The sequence below is a fragment of the Cervus canadensis genome, chromosome 7 (assembly GCF_019320065.1).
Source record: "Cervus canadensis isolate Bull #8, Minnesota chromosome 7, ASM1932006v1, whole genome shotgun sequence".
NCBI lineage: Eukaryota > Metazoa > Chordata > Mammalia > Artiodactyla > Cervidae > Cervus > Cervus canadensis.
In genome coordinates, this window is record NC_057392.1 from 12443023 (window position 1) to 12463617 (window position 20595).

The 20595-nt window shown below is 52.5% G+C and overlaps 1 protein-coding gene across 1 annotated transcript in view; it reads left to right on the forward strand.

Annotated features, from left to right (window-relative positions):
- Nucleotides 1–8192: 8192 nt before the first annotated feature.
- KY (kyphoscoliosis peptidase) overlaps nt 8193–20595 on the forward strand; it is a 50669-nt gene continuing 38266 nt past the window's right edge. The window contains exons 1-3 of the mRNA XM_043474346.1: nt 8193–8942; nt 12214–12276; nt 15965–16027. Of these exons, the coding sequence (XP_043330281.1) occupies nt 8807–8942; nt 12214–12276; nt 15965–16027 (262 nt within the window). The 5' untranslated portion in view covers nt 8193–8806. The remainder of the gene's footprint in view (nt 8943–12213; nt 12277–15964; nt 16028–20595) is intronic.

Here is a 20595-nt window from a genome sequence, read left to right on the forward strand (position 1 = left end):
CAGTGGGGAAGGGACCAGCAGGCTGCACGAGGTGAGCCTGTCCCACTTTCAGGCCTCTGTAACCAGGGGTGTGCATAATCAACCTGACCTCAATCTTTCTCCATGAATTATGGAAAGCGAGTGCTCTGAAAATGAGGCATGTGCAAAAGTTCCACCAGGCTCCCCGCCCTCCGCTTACTTCATCCTTTCCAACTTAATAAGGACCATGGCTTATTAGCTCTTCTCCTCTAGCTCGCCTTGTCCTGTGCCCACACATGTGAGCCTAAAAATACCCATGGCTCCTATTAGAGGCTCTGCCCCCAGGGACAGGCAAGGCAGGAGTCCACACTGACACTGAAAGCTGGCTCCCTTGTGCCCCCTGGGATCCAGGCCACTGGGCCTGTCCTGCTTGGGGCAAATGGCCAACAGCCTCCTCCAAACAGTCCCGGGGGGTCTCCAGTAGCAATCAAAAGGCTGTTGTGACTTTTCGTGTGGTTTTGTTCGGATACTCCACAGCCCTTTTCTGGGGGCCTCTCTGCCACCCATCAGACAGCCTCCCACCACCAGGTGTGAGTGAGGACTCTTCCCCAGGGGACATGTATCACTGAGAACAGAGTCTGGGCCCCAGTAGTGGTGGGCCCAAGTTCCAACCTGCTCCTGGGAAAGACACCTGTGCCTTTTCTGCTAAAACGCACAGGATGGGAAGTGTGGGAGGCTTGGTGTGAGCACTGGCCTGTCTAGAAGCCAGCAATGGTGCACTGGGGAAATCATACGAATGGATTTCTTTCCCCTCTGTTTCTTTGTCAGTAAAACAGCAAAAAGGAGTCAGCCCAGCCTTGGGTTAGAGCGAGGACGACATGAGTTCATGGAAGTAAAATGCAGAATTCTGCACGGAAGAAGGTGACGCAGGTGGACGAACTTTGAAGCCGGAAGTAGGTATGAGGTCGCCTTGCTTCCATCCGAGAGAGAAGCGGCTCGAGGAACACGCAGGGGGCATTTCAATAGCTCGGCAATAAACACTTGGTGAAGCTGAAGAGGTAATCTCTCCATGGGCTTTCATGTGCCACTGGATACCTCTCTTGGCATGGGCTGAGATATTTTGGAAGTGGTGGTGAGAGACAAATTGATTTTCATCATATCCATCCACGGGAAAAGGCCAAGAACGCCAGCGAGTATAAAGACTACAAAATTTAAACTACCTGGAACTTGGATGTGATTCTTCCCACAGGCGCACATCATTATATGCAAGAAGAGGGGGTTGGAATGAGCCACACACGGAAAAATAGGGACAGGCAATGAGGGTGCCGGACAGAAATACTGACCCAGGGCATGGCTGACAGGCCACTGGGGAGAGACATGCGGGAAGGCTTGAGGATGGAAACTGTGTTGAACAGAAATGTCACAGTTCTGGCTGCCGAGTGGGGTGGGGTGGGGGCGGCTGCGTGGGACTGAGCAGCGCTGTGGGAACCAAACTCTCCCCAGATCCCAGCTCCAGATGGTTCGGTCAGCAGTGGGGGAGGGGCCTTTAGTGTCGCTTGTCCTTATTTAACTTCCTCCTCCATCCCCTGAAGGTCTGAGGAAAGCACAGAAGATCAAACTACCATCTCTGGACGGCTGGTACCCTCCAGGCTAAAGGGAGAAGTCTTGCCGGCTGGGAGCACTCATTCTGCCCCATCTGATACAAACATTTATTGAGCACCTTCTGTGTGCAAGACATATAGGAGGCACGGGAGGAGGGACTCAGGAATGAGGAAGATTATGACCCGGCCCTCAAAGGCCATGACTTCACCAGACTTTGCTGTGAAATAGGAAAGGCCTAGGTAGTTTGGAAGAGTATTCTTTTTTTCAAACTAATATTTAAATGTTTGTGCCATTGCAGTAGGAAAAAGGAACTAAGAATACAAACCACATAAAGTTTAATGATTTAACACTCACACACACACATATATTTACATGAAAATATTGTTCTTTCCCAGTGGTAATTTAAAGATGAAATTTAGTTACCATGCATAGATTATATTTTGCAAAGGTTCACTTAATGACAGCATTCACCTCTTGTGACAGTCTACAGCAAGGTGAACACACACAACCAGTGACATTGTAAACAGGCATGATTGCTCTGGAAAGTGATTGGACAATATATCTATCTCAAGCCTTAAAATAGTCATAACCTTTGACTCAGTAATTCCACTACCTAGAATCTAGTCTAAAGAAATAATCAGAAACGTGGTCAAAGGTATAAGGTATAAGCACAAAGATATTTATCAACATGTTATTTATACAAGTCGAAAATGCAAAACAAACTAGAAGTTCAACAATAAGAAAATAGAAAAGTAGATTATGGCACATAGGTATAGTGGGTAATGAAGCAGCCTTTTAAATTGGATTTTTGAATACTTTTTAGTAAACTATTCATTACATGTGAGTAATATGTATTTTTTGGTATTGAGACCAAAAAAATCACAAGACCAAACTCTATGTGATGGGATCCCAGTTTTATCTTTTAAATAAGTATACACACACATTCTGGAGGAGGGCATGGCAATCCACTCTAACATTCTTGCCTGGAGAATCCCATGAACAGAGGAGCCTGGTGGGCTACAGTCCATGGGGTCACAAAGAGTCGGGCACCACTGAAGCAACTTAGCACACACACATTATACATGTATGTGTGTATATGGGTATACACATACATTTATTATATATGCTATAATAATTATATGTTGTAGTTGAAAGAAATGCTAAATAACAAAATGTTTAAAAGTGATTATCCCTAGATGATAGGATTAGGTGGTTTTATTTTCTTCTTTATATAGTGATGGCATTTCGTAAATTTTTAATAATGAGCAAGAGTTTAGAGAGTCCCTTGGACTGCAAGGAGATCCAACCAACCCATCCTAAAGGAAATAAGTCCTGAATACTCATTGGAAGGACTGATGCTGTAGCTAAAACTCCAAAACTTTGGCCACCTGATGCAAAGAACTGATTCATTTGAAAAGACCTTGACGCTGGGAAAGATTGAAGGCAGGAGGAGAAGGGGATGACAGAGGATGAGATGGTTGGATGGCATCACTGACTCAATGGACATGATTTGGGTAAACTCTGGAAGCTGGTGATGGACAGGGAGGCCTGGTGTGCTGCAGTCCATGGGGTCACAAAGAGTCAGACACGACTGAGCGACTGAACTGAACTGAAGAGTTGAGAAGGATGGCTTGTTTCACTGACACCCCCACAGAGCTCTGCAGGGGAGGAGGCCTTGCTCACCTGCAGTAGTCACATGTGTGTGGGGAGTGAGCTGGAGTGGAGGCCCCTCGTGCCTCCACCAGCTTCCAGCCCCTGCTTGCGCTCCCACTCTCAGCCCAGGCCCGCGCCTTACCTGGGCTCTCAGCACCACACTCCCAGATACCGCTTTCCTCCCACAGCCCAAGTGTGGGATTCAGTGATCTTCTCATACTATCGTCCCCTTACCTAGCACCCTCTCGAGACACCCACTACCCATCAGGCCCGCCCCCTTCCTGCTCTCTTGTCCCTGCTGACATTGGTCCTCGTGGCTCAGCTGGGCAGCAGGAGCCTCACCTAGCTCCCTTTCTGATCCCTTCTGCTCTTGGGCTCCCCTCTGACCCCTCCTCCCGGTACCACAGCATCAACCAGACCATCCTGGTTTCACTTCCAGAAAGGTGTCATTTCTTTTACCTCCAGCCCTTCCCTCATCCTCTACCCATTCCCCCCAGGCTGCTCCTCAGCCTGGAAAGTCCTCGCCCTTCTTCTGGGGCTCTGCCTACTCATTCACCCCCAAGAACCTTGTTCTGATGTCAGCTTCACCTCATAGCATTCCTGGACCCTCCTCTCTAGGAGGACTGGTACCGCCTCCCTATATGCTTACTGTTTCACTTAATCATAATGGCCTTTCACATAGCAGGTCTCAAGAACAAGACACTGCCTATGCTGGGCAGCATCCCCATAGCAAACCCAACAGAAATGTAAAGTCTTCTTTACAGTTTAACTATCCTCACCACAGCACACCTCAGTGACTCTGCAAATGGCCTACCTCTGCCTCCCTCTCCACGCTTCACTGCTCCTGGAGGCTGCAGAATGCTCCCGACCACCAACTTCTATCTACTGCCAGTGCCACCAGGTCTCCCCTAAGATGCCACAGAGCCTAAGAAATCTATCCCCAAAGGCCCAACTCGGGGCTTGAGCTCAGAGAATTTTTTCAAGAGCCTCAACAGATGTCTTGGGCCCCTGGCTCAAGGTGTGTTCATCAAGACAGTTGAAAACATCTTCCCTGCAGGCTGATGACCCTGCCCTTCCCCTCACTAGGATGGTAGGCAGTCTTAACTCATAGACATGTGATGGTCACGGGGGTGGGGGTTGTTTCAGCACATGAGCTTTGGAGTCATACAGGATAGGGTGTCAAGGGTCAGGGCATCACTGCTATGTATGAGACATTGCAAGACCCTGTATAGGTCTCCTTTGGTCTCTAAGCCTCAGTTTTCTCATCCATAAAATGGATATGATACAGAGGCGCTTCCCACTGGATTCACACAGTGTTCAGAGTACAGGCTGTGGGAAAGAGGAGAGTCTTGTTGAACCACTCTCTGCTGCATAGATCTGATGTCAGTTCTGCAAAAAATGGGTTCTGTGGCTCACTGAGTTTCTCTGAAATGGCAGAATAACAAGAGAGAACAATGACACAGGAGGGAAGGCAACTTTCTGCTCCACAATAGGGTCAAAGATGCCTCCAGTTTCTTCTGTTCCTCCCCTTCCCAACTCTGGAAACACATCCACGAGACCCTCCTCAGACCAGGAACCAGACTGGCGTCTGAACAGAATACAGGGAGCTACTATAGGTTTAATTAAGCTATTGCTAAGCATTTTATTTCACTTAATCCCAGCAACACCCTCACCCATTTGACAGAGGAGGAAAACTGAAGATCAGAGAGGTTAAGTATGTTGCCCAAGGTCACCTTGCTAGGAGGTAGTATGGAAACATACATTTCCTGACATAACTGCTCCAGTGGGAATTGACAGCTTTTCTAAATTTGATGAGCATGGGACCAGAGCTGGGAAAATCTTCCAAGTTCTGTTAACCACTGGAATGGACACAAAGAGAAGCATCAGAGAGCTGGCATTCTCTAGGAGGTCCAGGAGCCAGGAAGGCTTCATGGTGGAGGTGAGGGCTGGTGTCAGGCCTTGAAGGATGGCGAGGCTGCACTTGCCAGGGAGGTCCAAAGAGGTCTTCCAGGAAGAAGTGAAGGCAAAAACAAACACTTAGAAGTGGAAACGAACCAAGCTAGGCTGGTCAAGGCTCCTGGAGAAGCCCACACCTGCTGTCGAAAGGTTTCTGGGAAAGATGTCTTATCCCCCATGTGATGGTTTGCCCATCTCCAGGAAAGCAAGAGAGTTAAGAGGTGGGGACCTGGTCTGCTGCTCTTCACTGAGTCATCCCACTCCCTGTGTGCCCCTCCCCCACTGAACCAATGGAGAAAAGCATGTTGTGTCTACAGATTGCCTAAGAGCCTTTCAAAGGTTGGCTTGTCTATTGGGTCTCTATGGAAAAGGGGGAAACTTGCCTCTTGGAATACCTAGAGAGATAAGAGTTAGGTGGTCCCTGAGGAACAGCTCTTTCTGAGGAAAAACAATAGTATGAGTTGGAGCACATTCTTTTCTGGCAAGAGCAAGCCTCCTCCCATCCACCATCCCCCACCATCAAGACAGCAAAATCAGCTAAGGGCTCTGAACCATTCAGCTGATGAATTTCCCCTTCAAGAAAGGGGTGAAAGCAGTGTGGGTGACAGCTGGAGGTGTCTGGGTATTAAACATGACAAGGATAAAGGCCACAATACAGTCATTTAACTGCTCTTTGACTTTTGGAATCTTGAAATTTCCAACTCATTGTGATTCAAATAATTAAAGTTCTTCCCTAGAATGGAGATATCCCTTGGCTTGTCAGATCCTAAGACAAGGGTGTAGATTAATTAGTTGGGTCAGAATTCAGAGGTCCTTGAATCCCATGTTGTTCAAGATGGTGGCAGGATGGAGGGGCTAGAATGTGGAGCAAGCCAGGAAGCAGACAAGCCAGATGTGCTTGGGGAGCAGTGGACATGGTCGTGCTGCAGCATATATGGGTTGGCAGGAAAAGAGGAAGGCATGGGTCTGCAGAAGGAGGTTGGACCAGGGTATGAATCACAGGCTGTGTCTGTTCTTTGTTCCTCTGGTTGTGGGAACAGCTGGAGGGGGATTTTGAGAAGAGAGATAGACCCTCTGACTGATAATTCATGGCCTCAGTCTTCACTCCTGCTTTCCCTTCCCCTTTCCAGATACATCCAAATGCCCTCATCCACACCATCTCCCCTGTGATGTCTTCCTCTCGGCCCAAAACTGATGAGGCTCTGGATGGAGGTATGGGTCACCAGAGACCAGGGATAGGGGAAGGGTGAGGTGAGGAAGATATCTCTTCTTTCTGCTCCTGCTCCTGGAAGGAAGTAGCTCTGCGGGCCTCAGAAAGCCAGATGCTGGACTCGGGGCTGTGGATGGGAGCCTCTGCAGAGTGGATCCAGGGTTTGGGCAGCATCAAGATCCAGGAGCAGCAGCATCTCCCAAAGCAGTCAAGGCAACCTGGCCTCTATTTTTACGGGTTTGTGCCAGGGTTTTCACTGCATTTTTGTTTCCCAAGAAACATACATCAATGTCTGGAAATGTTCTGGGTGTCACAAGTGGGATGTGGGTGCTCCTGGCATCTAGAAGGTAAATCTCAGGGATGCTGCCAAACACCCTACAATGCACAGGACATCCCCCTACAGCAAAGAGTTCTCTTGCCCCAAATGTGCATCAAACCATGGGGGAGAAGCCCTACCCCAAGGAATCTATTCTCAGGTAACCTAGAGAGGCAGGGGGCCCCAGATCATCTTCCTGGAGCTCAGACTGGCCACGCCCCCTACTCACCTCGAGGTTATCACCCGCTTCTATAAAGGCAAGTCATGGTGGAAGGCAAGTCACGGTGAGTGAGTTCCTAAAGGTGACACTCCCAGCAGGCAAGTGAGTGTGGGAATGAGAGTGCAATGTCTGGTGAGGGGGCTTCAGCTCCCTGCCCTCCCCAGCCAGCCCCATTCAGGTGCTGTCCAGGAGCTTCTGCTGGGATCTGCACCCTCAAAGGACTTAGCCCCAAGGATGGGGTGACACTGAATAAACCATAGTTCTTACTTCCCTGGTCATCTTGCTCAGCCAGCCTCCCAGCCGTGTGTGTGTGTGTGTGTGTGTGTGTGTGTGTGTGTGTGTGAACATGCACACATACAGACAGGACAGGGAAGGATAGGGCTCCCTGCATAAGGAAACTGCCTTGGGAATCACCACCTTTACTGGTTCTATGCTGAGCCCTCTCGAGCCTCCAATCAGTACTGCTGGAAGCCAGTGACTGCTCCTTTCAGTGGCTGCCCAGTGGGCAAGGGGGCAGCAGTGATACAATGTGGTGATGGCATTGTGAGCCACAGTCAACAGGGAAAGCGTTTCTGAGTCTGAGGTTCAGCTGTGTGACCCCAGCTCCATTACTGACTTGCCACTTCACTTGTCCCTTTCCTCATCCTTAGAATGAGGGAAGAAGGACAGCTCCCACTTGAAGCCCACTTATGATGCATCAGGCACTTCACCCGCACGTCACTGTCACTGCAGCCTGGAGAGGGTCTGAATCATGCCCATGGCACAGATGACTAAATGCAGGGGAAGTGGTTTTTCCAAGGGAAGAGGGGCAGCAAGTGTAGAACCCAGGCCTGTGCCATAGGGTCTGCCTCCAAGAGGTGGGGGAGCTTCCAGGGGCCATGGTGCAAGGTGGGGTCACTAAACTCCACAGCAAAGAGGGTCCCAGAGCAAAGGCCTCCAGCTGCATGGTATTTCTTAATGATGGAAAGCCAAGTTAGGGTCTGGCCCCAGCTGGGTAGGCCCACGGTGCCAAAGGCTACCAAGCAGATGCGCTGTAAACACTCCTGAGTCCCAGAGCCAAAGGCCGGCACTGCTACTGGCTGGGCAGGCTCGGCCTTGCTAAAAATAGTCGAGCCTTCAGGTCCAGCTCCCTGACGGCGGCCCAAGCAGGCTGCTCCCTGCACCCAGCCTTCTCCTCCCCCCCTCCCCTCTGCCAACAGGGCTCGAGCCAGGCTTCTAGAAGGTACAGAGATGTTAAGACTTTCACTTCAGGCCAGAGAGGACGGTTAGGCTGATGTCCAGTGGGCAAGTTCCAAGTTCTTGTGGGGCCATAATGGGGCAGGGGTCCTGACCTCAACATCCTACACATCTCCCTCTAACGGAGGGAGCTGTCAACCTCCAAGCCCATTCGGGGAAGGAGTGGCGCCAAGGGCAAAACTCGGCCAATTTCGCCACATCTTGCAATGGAATCTGAAGCCCCCTTGCCGTTTCTCTTTTCCTGCACTGACTCTCCCCGTTGACAGCACTGTGCGGTTTATGTATTTGCCGCGGCTTTCTGAGGTCTTCTGCGGAATGTCTTGGGGAGGCCCCGGGGATCGCGGGATGGGGCAGTGGCTGGCCAGCCGGGCCGGGAGGCAAGGGGCGCGGGGAGGGAGGCTCCGGAGCGCGGACGGCCGGGGATTTCCTTTCAAAGGTGACTTAGAGCCGCTTCATATGGGTAGCGCCCTCCCGGGCGGGCCCTAATGGCGAGTTTGGCAGAGTCAGCGAAACGCAGCGCCGTGGCCGGGCGGCGGGGAGCGCCCTCTCCCGCGCCCTCGCGGTCTCCCGCGCCGGGCAGCGGCGCGCACGGGCCATTTGCAGCGCAGGCAGGCTCGCGAGCGGCCGCCGCGCACCGGCCGGAGCGGGGGGCACCATGGAGCTGAAGAAGGACAGCAACGCCGTGTCCATCGACATGCTGCTGATCGTGCACTCGGAGAAGCGGCGCGCGGCTCAGGGCGCGCACTCGGACCGGCCGGCGGACCCGGGCGCGCCGCCGCAGCGCAGAGGAGGTAACGCGCGCTCGGGCCAGCCCCGGCCCCCGGCCCCTCGACCTTCTCGCCCCAGGGCCTGCCCGCCGGGGGGCGCCCCAGGCGCCCCCGGAACGAGGTCAGCGAGGCCGAACTGCTCCCCAAAGCTGGCTGCGCCTCAGCGCTGCGGCTCTGGCGTCCTGTGGCAACGCGTAGCCCCGTGATTGCCCCGGGTTGACTCCCCGTGCATGCCTGCAGTGCTTCCGTCAGCCCGGGAGCCAGTTTCCTCTTGGTCACTCTCTCAAGGGTGCAGATTGGGTTGGAAGATGCCCTGGAGGAAAAGGACCAGAGCCTCAGGCCTGAATCCTGCGTGCCCGAGGCCTGCTCCCCACGGGCCACATTGCAGGGCACAGGGGACCCCAGGGAATTCGTGTCCTGAGTCAGACTTGGAGATGGGGCCCTCCCTTGGTGGCCGTGCACAAATCATGGCCTCACTTCTTGAGCCCTCTCCCAGATTCCAACAGTAGAAGGCGTGCAAGGTGTAACAGGCACACAAGCTGGGGTGGGGTCAGGCTGCTCTCCCCACTTTGGCTTACCTATTATTCTAATTGTCCTGCAGACTTTCTGGGGAAGCAGATACTGGTAAAATAAAGCGACTGTTCCCAGAGTGATTGTGGAAAAGCAGGACCCTGGTCCCTGCACTCTCCAGAGAACAGGACACAATTTGAGGATAGTAGAGAAGGATATTAATAGAGGTTAAATCGGCCCCTCAGACATCTGGGAACCCCCAGTCCCTGTCTCTGAGGCAGCCCTCAGGAGCTCTGAGGAGTCTGGTGTGCAGTACACTAGACGGACTGTGTCCTGGCTCTGGGGGTGAAGTCTCACCGCCCTCAAGGTAAAACTTCTGTCTCCTGTCTCCCTTCCAGCTCCAGGGCTCCTCGAAGTCTGTCCCCAGCTCTTCTGTCCCCACAGGCACTGTGCACATTGAATATGCACCTTCCACCCGCCCTGCGGTAGCAGCCGGGCCCTGGATGGCTCAGCCCCCCACCCCCACCCCAGGCCACGCATGCTGCAGCTGCCCCTTAGCTCCTGGTGATGTGCAGGGGAGGCAGGCAGGGGAGAGAAAAGAGATGGTGGAGAGCTGAGAATGTTGACAGGCACCTAGTCTCCGGAGGGATTTGAGGCCTAGCAGTTCTTTGGGTTCGTTGGTTCTGGTGTTCTCAGAGCTGCTGTCCTGGGAGACAGGGACATGGCCTGCCTAGGGTATTTGTATTGAGGAAATTGACAGAGACCGCTGGGCCTTCCTTAATAGAAATGTGGCTGCCCACTACTGCACAGACTGTGGTCCAGAGGGCCAGAGGCCCCCTACAAGGCACAGCTCCAGGTCAGCCCATGAGTCCCCACCTCCCTCTCCTGCTCTGATCACATTTCTCCAAAAGGTTCTGACACTAGAAAGAGGGTGGAGAACCCAGAGAAGGCCCTGAGATGCCAGGGATGTGAACTGCTCAGTGAAGCGTCCAACACCGGGCACAAACCCTACGTGACGCCAGACCAATGCACTTCACACTCGTGATCATGACTCAGAGAAAGAAGACCCCTGTTTCCTGAGCTCTCTCTGCTGATATGTTGCTCCAAATGTTTTCCTGACGGAAGTTTCTATCAGACATTATAGAAGCAGAGAGACCGTGTCATTTATTGACCATCAGACAGTTGTGAGCTGGAGCAGAGGAAGAGCACACGGTCTCCAATGCCCGCTGGACAGCAGTGATGTCCAGGAGACCCCTAGCTAAGCCAGCACATGGGCTCGCTTCTCGGCACAATCCAAGGAGGAGAAATGCTGAATAAGACCAGCTTGTTCCAAGGCCCCCTGCTGGTGCACAGAAATCTGAAACACACCCCTCCACCACTTCCAGGTGTATCATGTCCTCTGATCTCCTCCCGCTCCAGGGCCTGCCAGGCAGGGAATCCTCCCGGCTCTACAAAGGAAGGTCTGAGCTCCGTGTCAGGAGAGCGAAGCTTGTTTACTTTCATGGGCAGAGGACTGACTGAGGGTGTGAGCAGGCAGCTTTCTGCTGTGTCCTTGTGGCAGAAAAGATTAAGAGGGACAAGGAGGCAGGGAGTGTGTGCGCCGGGTATTGGACTGCAAGATGGCAGAGATGTCTTTCCCTTTTCTGCAGGGCCCTAGCATTTCCCCAGGCATTTCCTTAGAGCCGCGCTTCTCTGAAAGACTCCTGGAAGCCCTCAACTCCTGTTCCATATTTGCCATAGAGGAGGTAGCCTAAAGCTGCCTGCACCAGGTCTGAAGAAGCTTCAGTACCTCAGGATTTCTCCCCAAAGTCGACGGGACACATGCTTTCCACTCCCTGGATGTCAGTGAGGGTCCCGAGTGGTAGGTCCCCGATGCTGACCATGGAGGGCTCTGCAGAAGAGAAGGGTATCAAGAAAGGATTGGGGGGCACTCAGAGTGGTGGAAAGGGCTAGAGATTCAGATTGGAGGCTGAGCTTCCAGGAATGTGGCCATAGGCTGCAGAGCAGGACTGGCCTGGTGAGGAGGCCTCCGCTGCCACCAAGGAGCCCTCGATGCTCCTTCCATGCCAGCAACTTGATTTTATTGCAGCTGCTTGCACTGCCAGAACATATGCCAGTTCTGTGCCAGGAACTCGACCTTGCGGCCACCACTTCCAGCCGCCGCCAGAAAGAGAGAGAGAGAACCACTTCTATTCCCTTCCCTGTTGCCTCTCCAGGTCCCGAGATGGAGTGAGACACAGGTGCATCTCAGCGGATGCCTCAGCCACTCAGGGTCCCTGCTCTAGCTGCAAGGGAGGCTGGGAGAGCAGGCAACTGTCCCTCTCAGTCACCATAGAGATCTATCACCTTCCATCTTTGCCCACTCCCCACCCTACCTTAGGACTGTCAAAGTGAAAGAAGGTTCACCACACACAGAAATAGGCAGGCAAAATGAATGTCTTCTAGCAGATGAAGAATCTAGCAGATGTCTTCACAATAATGCTTCCATACTTATGCAGTGGAAACGTGGGCGTGACAAAGAGGCATCTCCATTGTGAAAATTCTCCCTGAATGATCCTGATAACCAACCACCACCCCTGAAAATTACTGCAGTAATATTTTTTTTTAATGTTTTAAATGTGGAGTGTTGCATTCATTCCTCTGAGCTCTTCTCATTTGTGGGCAGCCTCTCTCAGATCCCTAGAGAGCCACATTCCGCCTTTAGCTCAGATCCATTCACAACCGGTGCCCTTGGTCTGAGTCTCCTTCCACAGAGGGCCTCATGCTGGTCTTTGTCACTTCACAGGATTTCAAGGCGTCGGGAACGGAATCCGGAGATGGCAGAAACTAGAAGGAAATGACCTACATGGTAAATTCTCTTATCTTCATTTTATTTCCTTTCCAGTCTCTTGAATTCAACACATTGAAAAATGTCTATGAATGTTGGGTTTCACTTGTTTGATGACTGGCCTAGACATCTAACCACTCAGACAGTGGCTGCTTGTGACTCAGCCAGGCCTCTGGGGCCACTTTGACCCTGGAAGATTTCCCTTGGCATCAGGTCCCCCAGTTTCCTGGAGGCTGTTGGGGGCGGCAATGCTATCCACTTGAGCACCCACTTGTTCACTGGCTGAGCTATAAAGAAAACCTTGGCATCATTTGGGATAGTGGATTTGGGTGTGTCCCCAGGGGAGGGGCTTCCCAGGTTATGCGGGGCATCCATCTTTTAAAAATCTTTCTAAACAGGGAAGACAATGGCCTGCCTTGGGTGGTGTTACTCAAGGCCTGGGAAGATGCCAGTCCAGGGTTCTGTGGCTCCTGGCCTGGAACCCAGAATACAATAAGATCTGAGAGAAATCCCAGCTTCCAAAGCCACCTCTTTATGGTGCCAGGTGTCAGTCACCCTGCAAGCCCAGGATTTCTCTGGCAGTCCATGCATGGACCATTATACTGGGCCTTATTCTGGCCCTCCTGGATTCATAAGCCCAGCCTCCATGGACAAATACTCTGGAACTGCACTGTGTGCGTGTGAGAATTCTAGCAAGAATAAGACCTCCACTCCCAGAGCCCCAGTAAGGGACTTAGTCAGACCCTGGCTGTCTGAGCCCCACGATCAGATGACTGACTCATCAAATGCCAGCGGGAAGGACCCATCCCCCATGACCCTCCACAAATGGAAAAACAAGACCCCAAATGAACAAGACTGAGCACCTATGTTCTGCCATCCTTCTGACAGTAACAGAAGGAGAAGACGAACTTCTAAAAGTAAATTCATTCATTCATTCCCTCAGTAAAGGTGTACAGTGATTGCTTTGTTCTGGGAAGTGTTCCAGTTGTTGGAGATGAAACGGTGAATGGAATAGTCAGGAATGCCTGCCCTCCTGGGGCCATGTTAGAATGATTGCATCATAATGCCATTCACCCCAGCCAGGTCTCAGCACCCTGGAGGTGAAGAGCTTGCCTGTATCCCCTGCTCTGTGCATGGAGATAACTCGTCCTCAAGACACCCTCCCCCAACGAGGGACCACCTTTGGAGTCCTGGCTGACGGGCATGCATGCGTGGGATGTCTTCCTTAACCTTGCTGTGGGACCATCAGATGGGAGACACGTCAGCTCTAGCTCTACCTAAACGGACAGCTAAGTTAGCAAAACTGTGCTGTGGGCTCATGAGAATTACAAAAAGAATCAGACCTCCAAGAGATCTGACAGCCTCAGAAGCACATAGCAGCCCATGCAGGCAGGCATGCCCCGCCAGTGTGAGGATGCATGGAAGGCAAGTGGATCATGTAGGAGGAAAAAGACACCATGTCTCTATTTGTTACAGCTCCTACTTCACCTGAGTTGTTGGAAATTCATCTTATGGCTTCTTGGGCATGTTATTACATTAGGAGAGGATTGAAGTATACTGAATTCATCCCCTTTTTACCATCTTCAGCTTTCCTGGTTTGGGGGAAGATTAGTGGAAAAACATAACAAAACACAAAGAGACACGGTAACTATTGTAAGACTCTTCTTAAAGACATGAAGTGGGTACTAGGTGCTAGCTAAGAAACAGAATGCTTAAAGTAGTTCTTGCAAAATCACCCAAGAATTAAGTTTTAGGTAAGTGCAGGGCTGGAGAGAGACCACGGAGAGGCCTTGAGCTTGGGAAAGAGGATTCCACCACTCCACCAACATATGTAATTTAAAATTAACTTTAAGTAAAATTGTGTTTATTTTTTCAAGTGACACGCTTGCATGCACGCAGAAGTTAAAACTACAGCTTCTTTCTGTGTTTTCTGATGGCGAGGTTCTGGGTACATACTTGCCTTGTTGGTGCCCAGCTCACCCAACCCTGGTGACCAGCATGGTGCCCAGCCCTGGAAACTGGACGGCTTTCCCCTGAGAAGGAAGCAGCTGCTGGCTTGTGCTTGGTGGAGGGTGCACAAATGTGGATGAACATGCTGTTGGTCCCCCCTCTTGCTGCCCATGCACTCCTCTGGCTGGGGCGCTGGCAGGGTGGGGGGAGCCCAAGTGCTCCAAACTTTTCCGAGCAGCAGGTGTTTGGGCTGAGCCATCAGCTTGCCCAGCAACGGGCTTCCCCTGCTGTGATTGGCTGCTTTCCTTGGTCCTGGCCGAAGTCTGCCTAGCAGCACAGGGACTAATGCCCCACAGCCACAGGGAAACCAGTTGTGCAGCCGTGACTATAAATACCCTTACAGCATCTATGCCAGCCAATCATCCTCCTTGAGGATTCCCTTCCCAGATCCTGTTTCCTCCACCCGGCAGCCGAGCGGAGATTACGGCCAGCTGTGCCCACAGGAGGTGGCCTCTTTGTCCTCGCCTGGGTCTGGCCTGGAGCTCCAGCCTACTGCTTCACCCTGAGTTGGCACACACAGTGGTCCTGACCCTTGCCCAACTGACCAACCTCAGCCTTCATGGGGCTAACTGACCTGGTTGGGCCTGCTACAGAGAAGCCTAGAGTGGGTGGGCTGCCCCAGGCAAGACCCTCCCCCCAGGAGGATAGCAGTCCAGTCCAGCTCAATGAGCCACCCACCCAGCGTGACCGGCTTCTGCCTGGCCCAAGGCGTGGAAATGCTGAGTGGCAGCCCTGGTTAGGACACAAGCGATGACATATGAACAGAGCCAAATCAGGCCAGTGCTCCAGAGGCATGCTTGCACCTGTGCCAGTGGTCACTTCCAGGGACAGGCCCAACAGCCTTTTTGCAGCTCAGCGGGAGGCCAGGGCAGAAGATGGCAGGCCGGGGTGGTAGTGGCCCTTCCCTAGCCTCATCCCCACCCCTCTGAAGCAGAGGTTCAAGGGCAAGACCAGACCATCGCAGCGGCCATACATGTACAGCAGAGATGTAGGGTAGGTGGTGCTTCCCACAGGAGGGGCAGGGGGCACCCTGCCATGGTCTATGGCAGGAGCTGGGCATGTCTCCATAGCAACCTGACTCCACCAGGCTCTGAGCATGGCTCTGTGTCCCAGGGACATGAATATCGGCAATGCATGGCAGGTGCCCTGCAAATGTTGGTGAACCTGAACCACACTGCAAGCACCCCAACTCCAAGGCTAGAGTAGGATCAGGGTACCCTCCATTCCTCCAGAGAGAGGTAGGAGGCTGAGTTCAGAGTCAGGAGACTTGGGTCCAAGCCCGGGGTCTCACCTGGCCATGGGGTCTTTGGCAAAAAGTTAACGAGTCAAAGCCACGGGCCCATGATCGAAATAAGAGCCTTCCAGGCTGCTCCGTAGAAAGGTGTGGCGATCAGGGAGGCCTCACGCTGTGCTATGGAAACTGGCCTGGCTGCACCAAAGTCAGGAACAGTGGTCACCTAGCCCGTGGGAGGCGTGCCCCGCTTTTGGAAAAGAAACTAACCTCTGCTGGCCCCCATTGAGAGTGAGAGGCTGTGTGTACATGGGCTCCTAGGCACTTGCCTGTGTGTTCAGATATAAGATTCTACTGATTCACACGTCTTGATACCCAGCCTGGCAACTCTCTGCTCTGCTCGGGGAAAATTCCATCCTACTCTGGGCCCCGTGGTCACTGCAGGCCCTGCTTGTTTTCCTTCAACAGGGAACCTGGTGGAGAAGCAGCATGCCCAGCAGACCCAGGTCATCACTTCCTACGACAACCAAGGTAAGGTTCTGCCACTACCTGTCACCTCTCCCCCAACTCCTGTGTGCCCAGGTCTGCTGTCCTGGCCAGAGAGAGTGGGGTCAGAGCACAGACTGCGGAGAGCAGGGCCCCCTCTGCCCCGGAGATGCTGGAGCACCCTCCCCTCCCCCACATCCCATGGGAAACTGGGAGAGGCTGCCTGTGTCCTGGGATAGAGCAATAAAGTCCTTGGGCCACAGAATCTGCTGCTGTCATCATCATCACCCTGGTTGTCATCACTTTCGCTGAGTGCTAACCTCACGTCAGGCACCCTGCCAGACCACATGGTCATTCTCATGTGAGTTATGCCTCACAACAGTCGTATTTGATCAGTACTCTTATTGTCCTCATTTTACAGATGAGTAAACCAAGGCTTAGAAAGGTGGATTTTTGTCCAAGATCATATGGCCAGCAAGAGTCAGAGCTGGAGTAGTCTGTGCCCCAGCACCGTCCCCGCCCGCCACCGCCCCAACCACCATCAAGACCTCAGCTGTCGCTCTGCTCACAGCACTGCGTCTACAGCCTCCCTGGGAACCGGCTCCCCCCGCCCGCCCGCCGTGGTCACACCCTCCCTCCTTCCGAGTCACAGCGGTTCCCCGGCCTCTGCCCCTGAGACGGAGCCTTCCCCGACAGGGCCCTCCACCCTGGGACAAGTTTATCTCAGCAGAGGGGATTGAGAGGGCCCTTCCTTAGGGATCCTCACTTTGCTGGATGGATCCTCCCAGAGGGGAGGGCAGGCGAGGGCGTCCGCTGCTGACTCTGCAGGCGACTAGATCTGAGAGCACCTCAGGGTGGAGACAGGGTGGCTCACAGCTACAACTGGAGGAGAGGCCAGGTTACAGCCCCACCCAACGTCCACTCCCCCATTCACTCACCTCCCCTCCCCGCGGCCGTGGCTTTCTGCTCTGGGTTGAAGACTCAGGGCCTGGAGCCTGAGAGCTCTCATAGACTTGGACCTAAGATGTCACCGCTGGTGCCCTCAGCGCTCATGTCCTAACTTGCAAGGTTATGTCCAGAAGGCAGTGAGGAGGAAGCCCTGGAGGACTCAGAGGTTCTCGGGGAATTGCTCTGTAACACCAGCCAACTCAACATCCCCAAGGAAAGATGCTGGCAGACAGTGAAGAAAGGCCTGTCAGCTCGAGTTCCCCGCAGGAAGTGGCTAGTTCTTCTTGCAGTCTCGGTCAGTATCCATTTAGGGCAGGATTCCTGGGACGATGGCTCCAGGACAAACCCAAGGTCACTCAGTGGGCCCACCTCAACCTGTTACCCCTCTGAGCACTGCAGACAAGCCTGGGCCCCCCTCTTCTCTGAAATGGACTAGCAACAAGCAGCTCACCCCATATAAGAATGAGTGACGTAAGAGTGAGTGACACCTCACTGAAGTGAGTGTGGCTTCAGTTCAGTTCAGTCGCTCAGTCGTGCCCGACTCTTTGCCACCCGATGGACGGCAGCGCTGAGTGTGAATTAGCAAGTATTTATCTTACTTAGTTCTGGCCATACCACCTGGTGGGGTCACGATATTATCCCTGTTTACAGAGGAGGAAGCTGAGGCTGAGGGTGCTGTGGTCCCCAAGCAGGGTGCTCCTGCCAGACCTGTAGGATAGGACTAGTGAAATGGGGCCTTCCAGTCACCAGAACCTTGCCTGTACACCGTACCCTGGCTCTTGTGGGCCTCTCACATGCCTCCTCCTGGGATCTGAGGCTTCCAGAGGTGGCCTTGGACAAGGTCTACTGAAGGTCAGGATGGAATGGGCCCTCCAGGTCTTATGGAAGCCTGGACCACAGCAAGGGAGAAGCTGTGCTGCTCTGGGGCTGAGGCAGAGTGCCCACTCATGCTGATCCATTCATTTCACAAAAAGCGGCTCTGGATGATGGCACTGGGGATCCATCAGAGAACACAACAGACAATGTTCCGTCCCTGTGAAGCTGACACCTGGTGAAGGAAACTGATGAGCCTGACTAGAAAAATGCAAGGTGTCAGATAAGACTGGGGGAGAAAATAAAGCAGGAAGGGGCATGTAGGGAGAAGTCATACAGCTGAGTATTCATTTCTGGTGGCTGCTGTGACACATATTCTCAAACTCGGTGGTTTAACACAAATGCATTTATTCTCTTCAGCGGGCTTCTCAGGTGACTCAGTGGTCAAGAATCCACATGTAATGCAGGAGACCTGGGTTCAATTCCTGATTCTGGAAGATCCCCTGGAGAAGGAAATGGCAATCCATTCCAGTATTCTTGCCTGGGAAATCCCACGGACAGAGGAGCCTGGCAGGCTACAGTCCATGGGGTCACAAAGAGTCAGACATGATTTAGCAACTACAACAATATTCTCTTCAACAGTTCTGAGACTACAAATCCCATACCAGTCCCACTGGGCCAATCAATCTCTTGGTCAGCATCAGGTTCCTTTTGGAGGTTCTGGGTGATAATCTTTTCCTTGACTCTGCTGGCTTCTAGAGGCTGCTGGCACTTGTGGACTTGTAGCTGCATCACTCCAGTCTCTGCTTCCATCATCACATTGCATTCTCTCTGTAAAGTAGTTCTATCCCGCTCTGTTTTATAATAATCCTGGTGATGGCATTGGGCCCACCCAGATGATCAGGATCACCTTTCTATCACGAGATCCTTAACTGAACCTCATCTGCAGAGTCCCCTTTGCCGTAGAAGGTAACATTCACAGGTTCCCGAATTAGGACATGGATATCTTTAAGGGCCATCATGCAGCTACCACAGGGAACAATTTAAAATAGAGTGGTTGAGAAAGGCATCCCTGAGGTGACATTTGAGTAAGGGAGGTGATGAAGGAGCACGTCACGCGGCCTCTGGGGAAGAGCTCCCAGCAGAGGGGGTGGTAACTTTATGCAACAGGTGACAGAATGATCATGGGAATCTTGGATCTTCACGCGGAAGAGGTCTTTGCAAGATTCATCAGTGACGGGCGTGTGCGTTGAATGAGAGGGGAATGATTATAGGAGCCCCAGTGACCTCAGGCCCCGAAAGTTATTCTTGACAAATCAGATTTCTGTTGAGGCCTCCTTCTGGGTCACCTAACCTCATCCCCAGGCAGACTGCCTGTGCCTTCTTTGATCAGGCCTGCACTAGGCCTCCAACTGCCGTGTTTCCAGACCTGGGACATCCCTGTTGAGCTCCATTTTGCAGAAAGAATCATGAATGGCCCTGGGTTTTCAAGAGCCCCATGGAAGCCAGGGTCAGTCAGGCTGCAGGAGACAGCCTTGATCACACCCACTGGCTGATGCCCTGTGGTCTTGGCCCTGAGCTCTGACAGTCACCCCACACTCTCAGTCACCCCACAACTAGAGCTGCTGCTCAGGGCTTCCACCCTGTGTCTGACTGTACCTGGTGTGTCATCTGCAGAGCTGGACTGTCCCCGTCATCAATCAGCTTGCTGTTCCCAGGGTGTCAGAGCTTACACTTCCTGCACTAATGCTGACTACCACACTCTGGGCAGAAATCTCTGAACACCCAGCCCAGGGCTGTTTAAGAGTTGGGTTCTTTTAGAAATACTTTAGCTAAGATTTTCTGACTCAGCTACTGCAGGAAAAATTCGAAGGCACAGAATCCAGGTTGTAAAGGTGACAGCCGGTTATGGAGAGAGTTAAGGAGCATCTTAAGTCAATGATGACAAATATCTGACATGAATGCCGTACCACTGCCCCCCCAGCGCACACACAAATACACCCACGCATGTATGCATATACACACTCACATTCATATACACATGCACACACCTGACAGTCTTTGCTAATTGATAAGCGCTCCAGGCAGCCACTTCCAATCAGTCAGAGTTAATGAACAACACAAAATCTGTTTGCCATCTCTGTATTAGGTGTTCAGAGCAAATTAGGTCTTCAGACAAAGCCTGATTCAAACCCGCAGAGACCTGGAGAGAAGCTGTCGGGTGGGAGGACTCTCCTGATGGGGTAGAAGGCAGGCCCAGGGCAGCAGGTTGTGGACATGCTTAGGCCTGCCTGCTGCGTCGCCACATCTCTGGGGGTGGGAACAGGGTCTGGCAACCACTTCTCAGGTGTAGCAGAAAATAACCACTAATACGCTTTTACTAAGACAGCCAAAGTTTCAGCTTCACAAAATGCTGTCTGGGTGATAGCTGGGAGAACTGGGAAGTGGTAACATGAGAAAGTCTGGAGCAGGTGATCCGAAATCCCAGGAAGGCCTCCTTGTACTTGTAACTAAGATTAGCGTCATGGTATCTGACTGTACTTAGGGCTTAGATCTCACTTTAAAGTTTGTCCAAATGATGTTCCACTTTTTATCATTGGCAAATTAATGTTCTTTAGATTAAGAGCTTTGTTCGGTAAGGAATGTTGTAGTTGGTAAACTCTCAGCATTTCACACCTGTAGAAGCACAGGGTGATACTGCAACCCTGATCACTGGGGGTGGTGTGCCCAGGTCCAGGACCGTTTGGAGCAGAGCAGCCTCCCAGAAGTGCCCTTGCACGCCTATGAATGAGAGCGAGAATCACACCCGCCAGGGAGGCCGGGAGCTTTGCTATTCTCTTCAAGGGAGTGAC